The sequence below is a fragment of the Suricata suricatta genome, chromosome 4 (assembly GCF_006229205.1).
Source record: "Suricata suricatta isolate VVHF042 chromosome 4, meerkat_22Aug2017_6uvM2_HiC, whole genome shotgun sequence".
Lineage (NCBI taxonomy): Eukaryota > Metazoa > Chordata > Mammalia > Carnivora > Herpestidae > Suricata > Suricata suricatta.
The window spans coordinates 70243682-70263571 of record NC_043703.1 but is presented as its reverse complement, the minus strand read 5'-3'; the positions used below and the strand labels follow the sequence as shown (position 1 = coordinate 70263571).

The 19890-nt window shown below is 44.1% G+C and overlaps 1 protein-coding gene across 4 annotated transcripts in view; it reads left to right on the top strand.

Moving 5' to 3' along the window:
* The window catches only part of MTUS2 (microtubule associated scaffold protein 2), a 537267-nt gene that overhangs the window by 406450 nt on the left and 110927 nt on the right, over positions 1–19890 (top strand). For all 4 annotated transcript variants that reach the window (XM_029936897.1, XM_029936898.1, XM_029936896.1 and 1 more), the window contains exon 7: positions 6179–6390. In XM_029936897.1, coding sequence (XP_029792757.1) covers positions 6179–6390 — 212 coding nt within the window. The remainder of the gene's footprint in view (positions 1–6178; positions 6391–19890) is intronic.

The following is a 19890-nucleotide window of genomic DNA, read 5'->3' as shown; positions in this document are numbered from 1 at the left end:
TCAGGGGCCCCTGACAACTACTGGGCTTCTTTCTGTTTTATGAGATTTGCTTATTCTGGACATTTCATATAAATGGAATCTTACAATGCGTGACCTTTTGTATTGGTTTCTTTGACTTTCATAATGTTTTTGAGGCTCATTCATGTTAAAGCATGAATCAGTATTTTATTCCTGGTTTTGGCTGAGTAATATTCCATTACTTGGATATATCACATTTGATAGTTTACATTCATCAATTGATGGACATTTGGGTTGCATCCAGTGTTGGGGCTGCTATGAGCAATGCTGCTATGAACATTCATGTTACAGTCTTTCCTTACATCATGTCTGAATCTACAATTAACCCTATTCTGTGTATTTTTTGTCTTAGACATTTGAGTTTTCAATCTCTAGAATTTTTATTTAGGTTTTTTTTTTCTTAAATCTGCTTTGTTTCTACTTGACATATTCAGTCATTCCACTAGCTTCTGGAACATATGGAACGTAGTCACAAATAACTGTTAATCATCTGAGTCATTTCTTGTGGGCTTCGCTTGATTGCCTTTCTCCTCCTTATGGGTTACATATCCCTGCTTACTTCTGTGCCTGAGAATTTTTTTAGATTCCAGACATTGTAAATTTTTCCTTGTTGGGTAATGGACTTTTTTTTTACTCCTATGAATATTCTTAAGCTTTATTCTTAAACAAAAGTATGTTCCTTGCAGAGAGTTTGGTTATTTTAGGTCTTGTTTGTTGGCTTTGTCAGGCAGGTCCCAACTGGTGATCAGTCCGGAGCTCATCTTACTGTATTACCAAGCCAAGACCCTTCTGGGTATCCTCTCCATCATCCCCTGCATTATGATGTTTTCCACCCCGGCTGATGGGAACAGGAACAAATCCTGAGCCTCTGTGAGCTCTCGGGAATTGCTCCAGGCAGTCATTTGGGGAGTTTGTTCCCGGGCCTCGGGTACTCTCCTCCCAGACATGCAATGATCAGAACTTGGCCCAAAACTCAAGGGGACCCTGCTCTCTCTGTGGAGTTCTCTCTGCTAATCAGCCTTGTAACCTCTGACTCTCAGTTCCCTGAACCCTCAGCTCCATCTTCTCAACTTGGTGAAACCACTAGACCCCACATGGGTTCCCCGACTCATGCCACAGCCTGGAAGGTCACTCCAGGAAATAGGCTGAGGCTTTTATAGGGATTACTTCCTTTGCTGTTCAGCTCAGGATCGCTGTGCTTCATTGCCTAATGTTGATGTCTTAAAAACCATTGTCTTCTGTATGTGGGCTGAGCTTTTTGGGTTCGTTTCAGGTCAGAAGGTAAGTCTGATCCTTCTCACTCCATCTTGGCCAAAAGTAGTTATATTTTTGAATATAAAAATTTAGCAATTGCCATAATGCTATTAAACCATGATTTTTCACCCTTGGAGAAAGAAGTTCAGATTTACCTCACTACCTATACCTCCTATAAATACTAAGAAATTTCCTGAAGATGAGGATATTTTTATGTCACTCTTTACTTTGTCTAGAGAATGGATTAAACTAACACATTTTTATAGTTGGCTTTGGAAACCCTGTGTATAACTTCTAGGGATTTTTGTTGTTGTTGTTCACTTATACATCAGTATAGAAAAGAATCCACTCCTTCCTTGGAATGGGAGGTGGAAACTTCTCCTTTCTGGAGCATAGCAGGCTGGTGCCCAGTTTAGTAATTCCTGCCCCCACCCATGCTCAGGACTGGCTGGAAGGAAATTTCCTGCCCTCTTACCATGTGCTCGTCACCTTCTCCACCCCTAGCCAACCTCAGGCCAACAAGTGCCATGGCTAAGTAGGAAAACAGTGTGCTACTTAGCAGAATTTTCGGGAATAAATTTAGATCCATTTAAGAAAAATAAAGCCTATCCAAGACCACAAAGAACTGAATACGTGTGCTACCTAGGGGGTGCTGCTGGTGCCAGTCTGCAAGAAACAGATTTCTTTTCTGCTAAGATGTTGGCCAGCCTCACAACGTGCTTTTCCCTAAGCCAGATGGCTCTCTCTCTAAGTTATGTCCTGTCCTTCGTATTCAGAAGGGTTAAGGCCATGGGCCTTCTCTGATGTTATAAATACACAGATTCCAGTGCTACACTGTTTACCACATCAGTGAAGCTTCCAGCTTTAAAATTACACCAAGCTTTCCCATCCATTAGAATCCTCTAGACAGTGAGCGGATGGCTGCGGATGAATTTTTAATGTTCTCTTTCCATTTTTAAGGGCCGCGTTCTCCCCCGTGCTCTTGCCTTTGCACGCAAGTGGCTTGCGTTCACCTCTGTGAGAATATAAGGTTACTGGCTTCCCCCCCCCCCCCCCCCGAGCTGCCAGTTGTCACTGGGACAATCACAGATTCTATCTGGCCCATGGGTGGCTGACAAGAAATCACAATTGGGTCAAGATTGAGATCATGGGAGAATGTTCTGGATTTAGAATGTGCTGCGAACGTGTGAGGGTTGTCAGAGATGCTGTAGAGGGGGCCAGCGGTTTGGGGAAGTGGTGGGAGCCCTGGACAAGGAGTCCGAAGCATGAAATCCACGCTGGGCCCCTCCTGACAACGGATTGCCTCTGGTCAAAGACATGGCCTCATTCCTTTGCACTCCCTGCTGAAACTTGCATGTCACTCAGAGTAGGTGCTTAGTAAAAGCTGTCAAATATTTTGGTTCCTCACAAAACATGCGACGTGAAGTGTGCCATGTGAAATCATCTGTGTCTGTAGGTCATGACAAGACCCTGGTCTAGGTACTTGTGTTCATAGATTTCATATTGAAGAGTTGCTTTGGGGATAAACCTCATTAGTAGTTGGGAAGTTTATAAGGGGTACGTGTTAAAAATCTGGTTATGGCTACTTTCTTTTTCACTTCATTTAAAGACTCCAAAACCGTCACTAAGCCTTATTTTGAATATCTTTATTCATTAATCAGCTTTGTAGTTCAACTGAGTGGAAATAAGAAGGCTGTTGTAGGAGACGGATTTTTTTGGAAAGAGACCGAACCCATGTAAGAGGCTCTGCCTGACTGGGAGAGAGGTCAGGGGCGTGCCTGTCTGCTTTGAAGCTCCAACCTCCGCAGACGCTATCTAAATACTGCAAGGAATACGGAAGGAGTTGCTACCAAACCTTCCAGCGCCTGGACATGTCCTCAGGAGACATAGCACGCCCCCCCCCCCCATTTGAAGCATTTCTCCAGCTCTTCCAGGGAAACACAGGTGTAAGAGGTCAGAAGTGAGGCACTTCAGACACCTCATCTCAGTGCCAAGCGTGTGCTCCATGAGCAACACGTGATCGCTGCCCTCCGGAAGTTTCCCATCATGCTCCCTTACCTCCTTACTTTCTAAGGCAATTGGTATTTTAGCTCCATTATGTGCTGACTTTTAGGAGAAGACAATAGAAACACACAAAATTCTTAATTTTTAGTGAGACTGGTGAAGCTGGCTCTGTGTCAGTCATTTCATTTCGACAAGCTCTCCATCTCCAAGATGATAGATGAGCCCATGGGGCTGTCCTCACACACCATCCTAGGGATGGGGTAACATGTGGGTGGACAGGAAGGTAAGCGACAGAACAACACTTCAGGAAACTAACTGTAGACATACGTAACAGAAACAGCCCAAAAAAAGGATGCTGGTTTTGGTGAAGACCAAAAATATGATGCTAATGGTAAAATGATTATTGGTTCCAGGCAGAGTCCTAGCTGATAGATTTAGAAAATGACAGGACTGTTTTCAGCTAAAACCACAGACAACTCCAGGACCAGCCTTGTTTCTCTGCATTTCCTTCCAATACCTTAGCACTGGGGCCTGAGCCTCAGACTGGCCTGGAACAGTGGTGGGATGCCACAAGGACAGTGGACCAAGGATCTCAAAGGAAGATTGGTTCCAGAAGGTAGTTTGGTGTCACCAGAACTTAAGCTTGGTGTGTTGATGCAAAATGCTACCGTTCTTAGGGAAACATCTGTCTTGACTTAGAACATCATTTTGGTGGTCCCGTGAGTAGAAGGAGGACTGAGTGCACTGATGTTCAATAACATAATTACATTGGTATCGAAGTGAACACTGAGAATAGGATTTCACCAAAGCCTTTTACGTTGTTCATTTATCACTGAGTATTATCGCTGACCTAATACTAATGGCAATGATGAAAATAATAGTAAAAATAATAATAGAGGATAAATCTGACAGCCAAAGACACACGACAACATGAGTGCTTACAATATGCACAAGTTCAGAGATGATTCTGTAGGCTCTAGATTGCAATTAGCTGTTATTCACTGAGCTAGAAGTAGGTTTTATTATTTCCTTTAGATTTCAAAAAAGAAGTGCCTTTTACTGTAACATTGTGGGGCACCTGGTACCTCAATGCATTCGTTGAAACTGAATTGTTTTATAAAATCATCAGCCACACCAATAAAATGGTAACAAGTAATCATGAAAAGAAATCAAGCTTGGGTCTTAGGCTGTGTCAAAGAGTTTAATTCAGGCAGCAGTAAAATCTCCCACATGTTGTTGGTTATTATTTTTCTTTTGTTACCCATATTGAGAATGTTAGGGTTAAGCACATATTAAGATTGATTTGCCTACAACGAGCAGCTGAATTTCCTGGATTATTATGTACACCTCTGTCATAAAGACAGTTTTAAGGGAGCAGTAATGTCACATTCTACTATTCCGCTAAGCCATACTAGTTTAAGATATATCAGATGCGAGGTTGCATTGTGGTCTCTGATGATTCCTTAAGAAGATTTCATTAAAATTAGTACAGTTACCATTAAATTAACAACCAGAAGTATTTAGATCAGTTAACCGTTTTTCCCCTTAGATAGGGGAAAAGATGAGGCACTTAGGTGTTGTGCAGAAGAAGCCTGTTGCCCTGCTGTGTCTTAGGGTATCACGGACTGAGGAGATGACCGTTTTCAGATTGGTCTCTGTTACTCCCTGATATTTTGGAGGGGGTGGGGGAGACAAAGGACCTTTTGAAATAAAGTTTGTTCATGACTGTGTGTTCCGTGTCCATGTCATGTTCTCTACCTGAGCAAAGGGAAGAACGTGCTTAGGGGGACACACGTCCACTGTCCACCAGCGCCAGGCTGGTCTGCAGCTCACACAGGAAGCACGGGGGTTCTGAGGAAGACTCTTATGTACCCTTGGGTCTTGACCATGATGCGGTCATGCCTGTCTCTGAGCTCCTCCCTGGGGCCTTGCCTTTACTCCCCCAAACATCAGCCTGACCATCATTCTCCTACAAGCCTTCCCCACCCCGTTCCCAGCTCCAGGTGGAGTTTCTGGTCCCTTCCGCAGTGGCCGCCCCACACACAGTGTTTGCCTGGATCCAGGAACCTGTCTCAGGATCTGTGGGCCAGGGGAAGAAATGAGCACTTTGTTTATACCGCAGTGGAGTGCAGCGGCAGAGAGGGGACCAGCAGGTCGAGTGCTGTCTTATACTCACAAAGGTCATTCTGGCTGTTGTGCAGTAAAAGAAGTAAACAAACAAACAAAAAAGTAAAGAAAGAAGAAGTAAAAGAAGCAGGGCTTTGCATTAGAAGGGGAGAGGCTGTGGTGGCTTGGACAGGACCTTTTAGCCCTGGACGTGGCATGAGTGGTGACATGGGGGGATTACCTGGGGGGACATTGATGCTATAGGAATTTAACACCAGAAATCCCTAGACCAGAGGTCATTAGAGTTATGACTTGACCCTGACACCAAAAAGAGCGACCACAGTGAGGGGGAGAAGGGGCTTGCGGGCATTGCTCCCGGATGCCCAATTCCAAGATTGCTAGGTTCTAACTCCGAGTGCAACCTAGACTGACTGATCTCCCATTAGACATTTTCACAGAGGAATCCCCTTGAAGAAAACGAAAGAAACTACCCTGCATCAATCTCTCTAAGCAAACCTAGAAGAAACGCTGGGAGCTGGAAGGAATCTGGCAGTTCTGTCCATTATTCTTTCCCTGAGCCTGAACCTCTGCTCTGAGCACGGGGCACATATTTTAAGTCCCTGTCTGGTTTTGTTTTTGTTTTGTTTTTCCTTTCAGCACCTGAAACGACACACCGCGAGCCGTGCCTGCTCGGCCACTTGCTCACGATGAAATCCTTCAGCGAGGAAGAAGCTGTTGTCACGCTTGGGGTGGGTGTTCTTCCGGAAGTGACCGCCTGTACTGCTTTCCCCCGCAGGATACCCCAAGCAGAGGACGGCGGCTCCCCGAAATGGGTTTTCCCCGAAGCCGGACCTGCAGGTGCGCGAAGCCGAGCGGCAGCTGGTGCAGCGGCTGAAGGACAGGTGCCAGCAGCAGGCCAGGCATCTGGGGCTCGTCCAAGCGGAGCTGCGCAGGGCCGTGTGCGGCTTCCAGGCCCTCGCCGTGTCCACCCAGTATTTCTCCAGGAAGGTGAGGCCGTGTTCAGTGCACATCCAGGGGCCTCTTGTTGGAGGGGAGGGTGGTGATGGTGATGGCGATGGCGATCTGGGTGTGTGTGTGTTTCAGTCTAGGTCTGGGGCCAGAGATCGGTTTGTTGTTCAGAAAGTCCTGCAGAATCCCCAGCAGCGGCATCCAACGCTCTGGGAGCCACGTTGGCACTTTTTGCGTGTGCAAAAGAAATCAGTCTGGGAAGAGTGAGTTAGTCATTTTGATTTCAAGAGGGAGAGTGATACAAAAGAGAAAGCAAAAGATAGAAATAAACCTTTTGAAGGCGAGCGCTTTGAAGAGAGTGAAACATGAGGTCCTTGCGTCTCTGACCGCCAAAATTTTAACAACGAATGATCAATGTGAATTTCATACCTTCCTTTCTGGTCTGCTACGATCAGTGTCAGCCGTGAACCCCTGAAATGGCTGTATACCCGACCCCATAAGAATGAAAAGTGCTTACACATTTTTGAGGTACCAAAGAAGTCTGCCTCACTGTTGTAAATACTGAGCAGTTTCCTTATTCGAGAAAGAGTGGCATGTTTTTTGTTGTTGTTGTTCAGCTAGATGCGCGTTTTCTCACTGGCTGTCAAATCTTTAATGAAGAGAGGAAAACAAAGTTATTCACTGAGGTTCTAATAACGTTTATGTCGGTACTGTGCCCTTCTTGGATTAGCCTTCCCATGCATCACGCAGTGTCATAACAAACCTTTTTGCTTTTCATTTTAATTCCACTGTAGTTAACACCCAGTGTTGTGCTAGTTTCAGGTGTACAATGAAATGGTTCAGCTCTCCCGTACATCGTCCGATGCTCATCCATAACAAGTCCTTGACAAAGGTTTCCTACGGAAAGACATGTCCGCAGACATGGATATAACCTATTGGTAATACGTGCTGTGTTTCTGAGTTGGAACTCTTGGCCCCCATTTATGGCGTTATGGCAGAGAAGGGAGTTAGATCCTGTGCAGAAATTAAGGGTTGGTTCTCTGGAGTTATGTATTTCTGTGCCCCCGGCATGTTCCTTGTTGGCCCATGGACCGAGAGTTTTATTTCTCTGCAGCATACACATGGCTCTTAAATCAGAGACCAAAAAAGGTCTAGCAGGTGATTTGTAGGCACCTCCTTCTGACCTCCCTACTACTCGAGTTGCGCTCAGTGTGACATTTCAGCAAGATGGATGGCAGACATGAATTTCATTTTCTTTTCAGTAAATCACAACCAGCAGCTCCAGACAGGCTTCCCATACGACCGTGGCATTTCACTTCCCACACACTGTGTGCTTTTCTGTCTTTCTGATCTCAATTCTTTCTCCAGATAAACCCCAGAACTAAAAATGAGCATATTTTTTAAAAAAAATCTGTAATTGAGCATAAGTGGCTTTCACACAGGCTACCATGTGTCCTCCGTGGGTAGGATAGTTGATTGGAGAGTTTGACAGTAATACTAGATTAGACCAGGAGGTGTGATGTGGGGAGAACCAGGGAAGAGGCACAGCCATCAGCTAACCTCCAAGGATGGAGGCCTCGATTACAAGGTCTGAGCATCTCAGAGTCACTCTCATGAGAAGCCAGTGTGTTATTGTTAAGTGCGGGAATGTTCAGAGCGGATCCTGCCAGCTATGAAGTGCATGACCCCTCGAGCCAGCGTGAACAGGCAGTATTTTTCTTCCTTTCTGGTTGGAAGACTCTACCATGTTTCTTGGAACTTTACCTGTGTATGGTTTCTACACTGTAGCCCATTTGCCTGCAAAGCTTGGTGAGGGTACCGGGTCAGCAGGAGTCCGCCCCCTCTTCGCCTGCATCTATGAACGAGAGCTTGAGCAAGGAACTGCCCCTCTCGGAGCCTTGTCACATCCCCGAAAGGAGTAACATCCTAGCCCTTGCTCTGCCTCCACTAGCCATGAACCCTCTGACCAGTCACTCCTGAGTCTTGGTTTTCTCACTTTCAAGTTGGGTTAATAATAGTGCTTCACAAGGTTGTGGTGAGAATGTAGTAAATTAATGGGTTAAGGTACTTCAATTATTGGGAAAAAATCCTTTAAAAATTTTTTTTAACATTTATTTATTTTTGAGAGAGAGAGAGACAGAGCACGAACTGGGGAGGGGCAGAGAGAGAGGGAGACATAGAATCCGAAGCAGGCTCCAGGCTCTGAGCTGTCAGCACAGAGCCCCATGAGGGGCTCAAACCCACAAATCGTGAGATCATGACCTGAGCTGAAGTTGGACGCTTAACCTACTGAGCCACCCAGACTCCCCGAAAAAAACAAACAAAAAGCATACTTTTTGGGCATAAGAAGACCTGACAAAGCCCTCCCCTCAAATATTTTACTCTCAAGCACGATGAACGTATGGATAGATGAGACATACAAAGTTAAAACACAGCAGAAACCACTCTTCCTTCATTATATATGTACATAGTGTGGCCTGGGGGGGGGGATTTTAAGGATAGAAATAACTTTCTAGGCTAGCTATTCAGCTGCTGCTATATATTTTTTCCCAGAATGTGCTGATGCTGTTAAGTGTATATTAGAAGTAAGTCTCAGTGTATGGGAAGTCACCAGAAAAAAGGAATTAGAAGCCTAGATAGGAATCTTCCATTCCTGCCCCGTGCTTTACAGCTCCTGGCAGAGCAGCTGTGAAAACTGTCAGCTGTGACACAGCCTGAGCCCAGTGTCCAGGGATTTTAAGATGCCACATTTAGGTGCGAACATCAGCCTCTCACTGGTGCTGGTTCCAAGCAGCTCCATCCCTGTGGCAAGGCCTGGTCCTCACCACAGGACAAACAGATTTGCTGAAATCTGTGCTCCCAGGCCTCCGGGTGGTGTCGAAATGAGCGTGACACTCTCACACTTGGCACTCTTTAGAGTCAAGTTGAATGATTTTTTTAGCTTTTTGGTGTTCCCGGGAATGTTACTCTTTAGCGGCCCCTGGTGGCCAATCCTGGAAACATCCAGACAGCGGTCCTGTATTTAGTGCTGTACCTTGCTCGGTTGCATCAAGTTTTATTCACGTTACATCTGAGAGTGTATTTATTATCACTTGACTTTTAGTAAGATTTATTACATTTATTCAGTATTTTTCATACTGATTTATGTCATTTTTATCATTAACTCTATGAGTGTGATAGTACATACGGTTTTTAATTTTTTATTTTTTATTAAATAGCTGTAAAAGACTTGAAAACTGACGTCAAACATTTGTGTACTATATAAGCCTATTAAAAATTAACAATGCATCAGCCTCCCTTTTCTCCATGTAGATATATAGGTATATATATATTGCTTTTACTATTTGACCTTATATCACATAAAACTTTTAAATACAGGCACATAGAAAGAGCAACATCCAAATACCCATCAGTTATATTTAATACTTACTAACACTTAGCTATATTTGAGGGTGATAGTGGGGCTCATGGGGTCCAGAGCCAACAGCCAAGTAAGAAGTCTCGAAGGTGTCTTTGGTGCAAAAAGGTGATTTTACTGAAGCACAAGGACCAGGCCCGTGGGCAGAAAAGGCTGCCCGGGGACCATAGGAAGAGACGGTTATATATTTGGGTGTTGGGGGAGGTCAAGTCTACGGGAAGTTTCCAGTGAGATTTTCCAGGGCTAAAGAACGCTCAGGCTCACGGGGTACTGGAAGCCTAGCTATTGTCAGGCAAAGGTGGTTTTTTCCTCTAGCAAAGCATTAGCATGAAAACAATAGGGAGTTCCTGGAGAGACAATTTGCTACCCAGGCCTCAAGTATTTGTCCACAGGCTGCAGGCTGTAAGGAAATTTAATTTTATCTGCCCCTTCCCTCTGCCTTTGTTTCCCACATCAGATTCACTCTTCTATGTTTTTGCTGTTAGTTAAGGGTACACATTTTAAAATATAGCTTATATGTTTCCACTTCAGCTTTTCAAGTCATTTACATTAGTGGAAGATGTTAATCAATGCAGCCTCTCCCCTTATGAGGAAAATTAGACCAAAATCGCACATCACAGTATTTTTAATGTGTGATTTTGCTCTAAGTTTCATTATCAGTCTAGCCACAGGCTTCTCAATTTTACTCGTCTTTTCAAAGAACTTGTGTCTTCATTGATTTTCTCCGTTGATTGTTTTCTATTTCATCAACATTTACTCTTTTTATTATTTAGGTCCTTATAATTTTTTTAATTGGATTTTTAGTTTTTTAAGGAGAAAGTTTTTGTCACTGATTTTAACACGTCTTCCTGCTAGAAGCACATGCAGCTATAAATTCCCTTCAGAAATTGTATTAGCAAACCCCACAAATTTTGATATGCTGTGTGTTGATTTTCATTCCATTAAAAACATTTTTGATTAAAAAAAAGAAAGTTCCTACAGAGAACTCTAAAACTAGAAGGCAGAACCCTTAAAAACAATATCATTCCTGCATATTGACCATCTCCGATGTCCTAGGCACTTTAGGTATGTTGTGTGTGTGTGTGTGTGTGTGTGTGTGTGTGTGTACACACCATATATAGTATGAACAGTATATAATATAGCACATGTAATATATATTAAATTACAATTACACACTATATAATAGGTAATTATATGTTATATGATATACATAGAGTATATAACATATAACTATATGGATAGTTTATGTATTTATTTATAAATATATATGACTGTAACCCCCACAGCCTTACCTGGTATAGATACTATTCTCACGTGACATTTGAAGACACTGAGCTTAGGGAGACTGTATAGCCCTTCTAAAGACTTTAGAAGGGGATGGAGCCATGATACAAAAACAGGTTAGTCCATATTCAACACCCTTATTTTTCCACAAGATTATGTGCCATCTCTCCTTCCGCCCTCTAACCTTCAAGGTAATTGAATGTAGTTAAGGGGAAAAAACATAATTGGATAAAACAGAAAGTAAAACAGTTGTCAAAAAGTTAACCCTTGTACAGAGGTTAACAGAAAGCGATCTAAGGTGTCTAACCAGGCCCCATGAAAAGGCGGTGTGTGCTCAGGCCAAAAGCCCGGTTCTCCGAACGGGAAGGGCGTGGTCTGCAGAGACTTGGGAGGAGCCACAGGAGACAGAGGCAGGACCCTGGGTGAGTAAAGAGGAAGGGAGAGCATAGGCCCCTGTGGGAAGGGGGCACTCAAAGTCTGTTGTCTGCCAAGTGCCCTTCTCTTGCCTCTCTTTGAGCTCTGGATATATTAATGATTTATGCGTAGAGTCCTAGGCACTTGGTAATTGTTTCTAAAAGTACCATTGTAATGCCCAGAATACAGTATCCTCAACGACCAGAGACCACCAGGGAGACTGAGGCACGCATGCAAAGGCAAAGTGCTTTATTATGGGCTCGGGCTCGGGCTCACAGACTTCACCTACACAGTGGATCCGTGCTGAGAGCCCCAAACAAGGGCTGAGCAGGGTTTTTATGGGGTCTGGGAAGGGGGAGTTACAAGAAATTGTGACATAGGTACAGTGACCCAATCATAATGGTACAACAGTATTGGCAGCAACTTTAACCATACACATTGTTCAGAGTGTTCGTTACTTTTGGCGGGACCCAATCACAACATTTAGGGTATCTTTGAAATTAACCAATTACAGAGTGAGTTCAGGGTCTTATTTGCTGACTATCCGGTTAACTTTAACATTAGGTAACAGGGTCCTATCTAAAGTTTCTATTTGTAGGCCTCACCTTTAGGAATGTAGGGAGAGTTAGCTGGCCTTTCCTGATTGGATATTGCAAAGTGGTCTCTCCTGCCTTGGGTAATGTGTAACTGCCTAATAGTTCCGGAGAAACTGAACCTTAGACCTTCTAGTTTAGAGGGGGACCTCTGTCATGGAGTCTGTTAGGTTCAGACTTTGTCCTTACATCGGGTCCACCAGCCCAAGGATTTCGTGTTTCTGAGACTTTTCCATTGAGTGGAGCTCTCAGAACAGGAGTCACACCTGATCAAAGCTGAAAACTGTAAGCTGTTGCTCCTTCAATCCTGAAACATGGCCATTTCAACAGTGTTTGATGCCCCCCCCCCCAATCTTGTAAACAATGCCTGTGGTTATCTTCTCTTTCCTTAATTTTGCCTTGAATAACTAAAGGCTTAGAGAAAATGTGAGCCCTTCTGACAGTTCTGCATATAATCTGGCAAGAAATGCTGGTGACAGCCAGTGATTGCTATTCTAAAAGAACATTCTACATCACAGAAGTAAATGTGGCTGCAGTATCTTGCTGGGATTACAGTGAGTGTTCACTTTTACTCTTAAGGCTCTAGACTAAGGAAGTTTTAGCATAACCCCCAAACACCAAAATATTCCAAAAATCAATGGGTAGAAACCCCCCAGCCATGCCAAGCAGCTCTTTGAAGTAATAACTCCAAGCCTAGGGTGTCTGTAATGAAAAGCATCATGATATATAGAAAATAAAACTTAAAATTGCGAAGTGTTCTCAGTTTTTCTGGAAGATTCCCAGTCCTGGTTCCTGATAAGAGCCAGCTTCACTGAAGATAGTATAACTTTCATAATAAGATAATAGGAATAGATGTTTGACAAAGGTAGACCTGACCCCCATTTGATTCGTCTGTCTTACACTTTGTCATGAATAGTTTCATCTTTAAAATTAAATGATACCTCTTTTGAGTAGAGATGGTTGCCACGGGAGATGAAAGATGAGTTTCATTTGCTGCTTTTGAAAGGAAGCCCTCAGGCTTTCCCCAGAGCTGGTTGGCAGTTGGGCAAAAGCTTTTCCTAGTAAGAGTGCCTGCTTGTGTAATAAGCTAAGATGCAGAATCTCGCGTAGTTTTCCTCCAAGCCAAGGAGGCAGCCAGCATAGAGAAAGTGGCACATAATAAGACCAGACCATGAGACCCACACCCAAGAAAGTCTGTTTCAGTGTCACTGGAACTCTGGTTTAAAATAAATGAATTGCAGTAAATTCCCCTCTAAGTGAAAGCAAGTCAAAGGAATGATAACTTTAAAAAAATTTCTTAATGTTTATTTGTTTTTGAGAGACTGAGAGAGACAGGATGTGAGTGGGGGAGGGGCAGAGAGAGAGGGAGACACAGAATCTGAAGCAGACTCCAGGCTCTGAGCTGGCAGCACAGAGCCTGACATGGGGCTCGAACCCACAAACTGTGAGATTATGACCTGAGCCGAAGTTGGACGCTTAACGAACTGAGCCACCCAGGTGCCCTCCCCCCACCCCTTTTTTAGGAGTGATAACTTTAAAGAAGAAATACTGGCTGGGAGATGGGAGATATTGTTGTCTCCACTCCAAAACCTCTTTCCTCTGAGAGATGAGTTTGTTAACTTTCCTAGACCTCAGAAACTAATGGTCCCACTTTGGAGACAAGACTGGAGTGAAGGGGCTCTCTTGCTCTGGGGTCTGGGATTTCATTTAGTCCCTCTAACTCTGTGAGGCACTGCCATAATTTAAATACCAGAATGTGCTCAGCCCTTCCTCCGGCGATGCCTGTGAAGGGGGGGGGGAGCCCACTTTAAGTGTACCCGCTATGCGATGATCACAGTCTAGAAAATATGAGGTTTTTTGTTCACAGTGTAGTTTTTATTTTTTTAGTTTTTAATTCTATTTTTTATTTTATTAAAATCCAACTCAGTTAACATGTGGTGTAATAATGATTTCAGGAGTAGAATTTAGTGATTCATCACTTACATGAAACACCCAGAGTTCATCCCAATAAGTGCCCTCCTTAATGCCCATCCCCCGTTTACCCCATCCCCTCACCCAACTCCCTGCCAGCAACCCTCAGTTTGTTCTCTGTATGTAAGGGTCTCTTATGGTTTGCCTCCTTCTCTGTTTTTATCTAATTTTTTTTCCCTTTCCCTATGTTCCTCTATTGTGTTTCTCAGGTGCCACATACGAGTGAAATCGTAGATTTATATTTCTCTAAATACATTTTGCTTATCATAATACAGTCTAGTTCCATCCACATTGTTGCATATGGCAAGATTTCATTCTTTTTGGCGGCTAGTAATATTCTATTGTATATGTATGCCACATCTTCTCTATCTCTTCATCAGTCGATGGACCTTTGGGATTTTTCCAAAGTTTGGCTACTGTTGATAGCGCTGCTATAAACATTGGGGTGCATGTGCCCCTTCAAATCAGCATTTTTGTATCCTTTCTCTTTGGAAAAACCATTTTTAAGCAAGCAACTTCTGTGGAACATGTAAAGCATGTGTGAATGTCTATGGATAACCCTGTCCCCTGTAGATTCCCAGAGATAGTGTCAGCCCAGAGAGATGCAAAGAGAAAGCTGCCTCGTGACGCTGAGCCATCTCCTTACCCGCTTTTGGCCTCTGCTTCCTGCAGGGGGGCAAGTGCCGTGGTGGGCGTTCCAGGCCTTCCCACCTGCGGCAAGAGTGGAGAGCACGGGCTTGAATAAGACGCTTGTTCTCTGGTGTGAGTTACGCTCAGAGCCCCCCCTGCCGCCCCCACCCCAACACACAGACCGTCTGAGCTGTGTCTGCTTCCAGGGGACACGCCACTGTCCGCACTAACCGTCTGTTTAACCCAACACCTGCTTGTTAACTGGGCATCTCAAAAGTAAGTCTTGACTTCCAATTCCTGAAGCCATACACTTGTCAAACCACGATGTGCAGGGTGTCCCGTGGCGCTGGGGCCGCAAGAAGGAGCCATTCCTCCAGCCAGGTCCACGGGAGTGCTTCAGAGAGGACGGGTGCCTGTGACATGGCCTCCAACACCAGTAAGATGTCAGCAGGTGGAGGAGACCCCGTGCTGCAGGCTGCACAGCCTCGGGAAAGGACAGGACAGTTCTGTGGAAGGGGGAGAGTCCCACTTGCCTGAAGCTTAGAGTGTGGGACTGACGATGACCGGCAAAGGAGGAAGGGTCTGGGGGCTTGACCAGCAAAGTAAAGAGAAGGGGCTCTCTCTGGGGTACTCAGGAGGCACCGGGAGCTCTGGACAGGGTACTGAAGTGTTTGAAGCTGCATTTTAGGAAGATCATTATGGTAGCAGCATACGGGATGGACAGTAGAAAGAAAATTCCAGGCAGAGAAAACAATCAGAAGTCTCTGCAAGCATTACTAATAATCCAGGCAAGAGGTGAGAAGGTCCATTAGAGGTCTTGGTGGGAAGGAGAGGGGAGGCAGCGGACTGAGGACCAAGGTGGTGAGCCAGTTGGGGGGCAGGGGGCTCATGAGACTTTAACAGGATGAGATGCCCCAGAGGACGAGTGACAAAGCCCTGCCCCCTGATAACACTTAAACAAGAATCACACAACTGTGATGTATTAAGTGTTAACTACTTAAAATGCATGTGTGTTTAGAGCTCAAAAACCTTTAAAGGGGTCATAGGTTACCTTTTTACATACCTTTGGAATACACACTTTATGTATCAGTGAACCCTTAGGATTCAGGTCCATTGGACCTGCAGGGATGGGCATTTCCCTCCCCCCCAAAATATACTTTTTAGACTAATATCACCTGTCCCTTTGAAATGGAGATGAACTTGTCTAGAACTGCACTCCACGTTTCAGGAACATCCTAGGTCTCTCTCAGGCTCGCAGGAATTTCAGGTGAGAGGAACTTCTGTTTTATATAGTTCCCCGTGGCCCTCAATTTTTGCTTCTCCTAAAGTAACTCGGTTTATACCTGTGCTGGTGCTGTCCCCTGCAGTGTCCCTCCACACCCGGCGTAGCACGAGCCCCCCCTCCTCAGTTAATTTTCAAGATTCTGCTTTCTGATGCTGAGGTCTTCCTTAGGAGGTAACCTTGGGTTTGGATGTCAGGAGAGAAAAAGGAAGCTCTAGAAAACTTGGTCACCATTTATATGGAGGTGACATGGAAAGGGACGAGAGAGGCAGGAGGCTGTGTATAGAGGGGCAAGGGAGACAGTGCTTCTGTGGGGCCAGAGGAGAAGGAAAGGAAATGAAAGAGAAGAGGTGGTGAGAAAGCAGGAGAATCCTGCCTCATAGAAGCCAAAGAAGGGAGGAATTTCCAAAAGAGGAGATTTATATCAGTGCCAGGCAGTGGGTGAAAGTGATACAGAATGAGTTTGGCTTTTTCAGAGAGGAGTCTGTACACAGGTGAGGACAACCAGATCCTCCTGGTTTCTCAACAATCAAAGTGTGTAGCAATGGGGTCCTTTCTTCATTCCACTGAGGGACCTGGCACTTTCCTCCCAGTGAGAAGTGGCAATGGTGACATCTACAGGGCATTGTCTGGAAGTGAAAATCTGTGCCTGGAGAGAGGGGCGCTTGCCCAGTGCTGCCTTTTCCAGGGAATCTCTCAAGAAGCAAATGCTACTCTACTCCATCTCTTCTAACTACAGAGAATGTGCCCCTTCCATAAACTTCATTGAAACAAGCTTTGAAATTAAAAACATACAACCACTTTTATGTTTTTCATTTGATTCCTGACAATCCAATTACTAAGACAGCAAGAAACGATTTATGTTGTACACTGCAAGCAGTTTGCCTGTGAGATCATTCATAAAAGCAATTACGTATCATACAAAGGTTAAGAGTCAGTCTGTGTCTGTCATTCAGTCCCCAGAGAGAGTGAAAACCCATCAGTTTTGCTCTACCAAGAACAGAAAGAGAAACATAAAATCAGAAATACTGAGACATTGTCACATAACAATGTTCTCTTGAAAACAAAGACTTAAGGTAAGGATTGTGCTAACAAAATAGATAGGAGGTGATACATTTTTCTTCAATTGTATCTCCCTAATTTTTGTTTCATTTTAAAAGAAACACAGAGACAGACTGATATAGTCATGTTATAAACATAGCCGAGGCCAAAGAAAGGGAGAAAAAGGAAAGAGCAAATGCAATTAATAGAAAAGTTACAAAGATGGTAGATATTAATCCACACCTGTCAATAACCACATTAAAAGTGAGTGGTCTAAACACACCAATTAAAAGACAGACATAGAGCACCTGGGTGACTCAGTCAGTTAAGCATCTGACTTTGACTCATGTCACGATCTCACAGTTTGTGAGTTCAAGCCACATGTCGGAGTCTGCGCTGACAGTGCAGTCTGCTTTGGATTCCCTGCCCTCCCTTTCTCTCTGCCCTCCTTCACTCCTACCCTCTCTCTCTCAAAATAAATAAATAAATAAATAAATAAATAAATAAATAAATAAATAAGCATTTTTTAAAAAAAGACAGGGATAGTAAAAATAAAGATGTTTTTAAACTTAACGATATGTTGTCCACAAGAAACCCTATTTATTTATTTGTTTATTCATTCTGTTTGTGGATTTAATGGCAGGGGCTGAGATGGGGTATGCCACGTGCTGTTTCTGCTTTTCTGGTGGTGAGGGGCCCCCTGTAGGTGGGTTGAATGCAGAGTTGGGGTTGTGGAGGGAGCTGGTGGGGGCAGAAGGACTTTCATGGGGGCCCAGGCCACACGGGACTGCCCGGCAGCATGGAGGTCCCTGCCAGTGGGTGACCAGGCATGGCAAGTGCCACTGACACTGCTGTGGCAGCACTTGGCCTCTTGCCCCCCCAATCCTGAGGAGCTTGCCCAGAGCTACGAGGAGTGTGGGATGGCCACTGGCCGGCCGAGGCCCACCTCCTCCCAAGAAACCCAATTTAAATATAAAGACCTAGATTATAAGTAAAGGAATTGAGGAAAATATACCATGCTAACCCTAATCAAAAGAAACAAGGAATAGCTATATTAATTTGAGACAGAGCCTTCAGAGAAAAGTTTCTAGGAGATAGGAACACCGTATAATGATAAAGGAGTCGATTCTCCAAAGACGCGTAAATCATTAAAGTAGTTGTTGATATTTTAGACTGACTCTGTTTGGGTCCGGTGATTTTTACATTCATATAAAGTTCAGTTATTGCAGTCCTGAGAGTCTTGTTGCTTTAGAAATCTCCTTTAAATTTCTGTTGCTCTCAGAAATATCCTTTAAAGTCTCCAGGATTTAGAGGGGGAAGAAAAGAATTGTAAACATCTAATGTGCTGTGGGCACTGCTATGCCCTTAATTTTTACATGGATTTTTCATTTAATTCTCCCATGTACCTTTTGATGCAGGTATTTTGATGCCCATTTTATAGATAAGTCAGGTTGCTTTGATCACGTAATATTTTGTGTATTATTTCATTTATGAAATATTTAATGAGCACCTGGTAAGTCTCAAAAGCATTGAGTGGATATGACCCAAGGCCTTCCCTTAGGAAAACCCAGTCAGTTATCCTGGGTCAGAGTTGCAGAGCCTCTCATTTCATCCTCTTAACACTGCAGGAAGACAGGCAGGAGAGCATTCCCATTTTCCAGATAAAGAAACAGAGGAAGAGAAATTGTTTCTGGCCTCGGGTCTGATGGCTGGTAAAGAGGAGAACTAAGACTTCATGCAGGTCTCCCGCCTCCAACTCCAGTGCACCTCCCGCTGTTTGATGCATGATATTTATTGACAAAGACATGGAATTGATTTATGGTGGTCAGCATGACGCGGGGCGAGTCTTCCCCATCAGCATCCTAGCAGGATGAAGCCAGGAGGGATGGTCACTGCGGCCGCTGCTTGGAGGAGCTATGTCCCCACATTGCGTTCATTTTCTGTGTGTCTGTCATTTAGCCACAGATGGAAGCACAGCGTGAGTGGTGCACAGCAGAGAGGGATAACCCAGGTCCCAGCTTTCTGGCCACAGGATGCAAAAGGGGAGGCCCGGGGAAGAGGAAGGGACTTGGGAAAATGAGCCTTTAACATTGGTTTACAAGGCCCTGGGCTCACCCCTCAGCTGCGTTTGTGAATCTCACCTTAAAGGCAGACATGGACTTTGAAAAATGGACTCAAGGTAGGCCATGACTCAAGTGCCCGACTGGCCATTGTTGGTGCACATGCGGGGCAGATCCTAACAGCACTTCAAAGTCTTTGAAAACTAAACTGACACTAGAGGCACAGCCCACAGAAGCCTGGATGGGACGAGCAGGCTGGACTTTACATGTTCAGTTGTCTGTTGACAAGTGTGCATAGGGTCCGAACAGGGGCCAGAGGCCTATATTGTAGTACGCGAAGTCCCCAGGACACCATCTGACATTTCTCAGCATACAAAGAAACCGGGAAAACATCAACGTGTATGAGAAAAGTCTATAAATAGGCAGTGAAGTCAGGATGACACACATATTGGATTTAATTGACAGACATTAAATTCAACCATTTCTAAAATGCTCCAAGAAGTAAAGCCAAGTACACTTAAAATGAATGGAAGGATAGAAAGTCTTACCAAAGAAATAGGTGAGAGAATGAAATGGAAACTTTAGAATTTAAAAACAGAAGAACCAAAATAAGAAACTCAGTAAATAGAGAAAACAGAGTAAATATTCAGTAAAATTGACGATAAATCAATAGAAATGATCCAGTTCGAACAATAAAAATAAAATAGATTTAAAACAAAACAAAACAAAAGTACAGACTCAGGGACCTGTGAGACCATGTTAAAAGGGCTAATATTTCCGTCGCAGGAATCCCAGAAGAGGAGATAGAGTGTGTACACAAAAAAGTATTTGAAGAAATAATGGCCC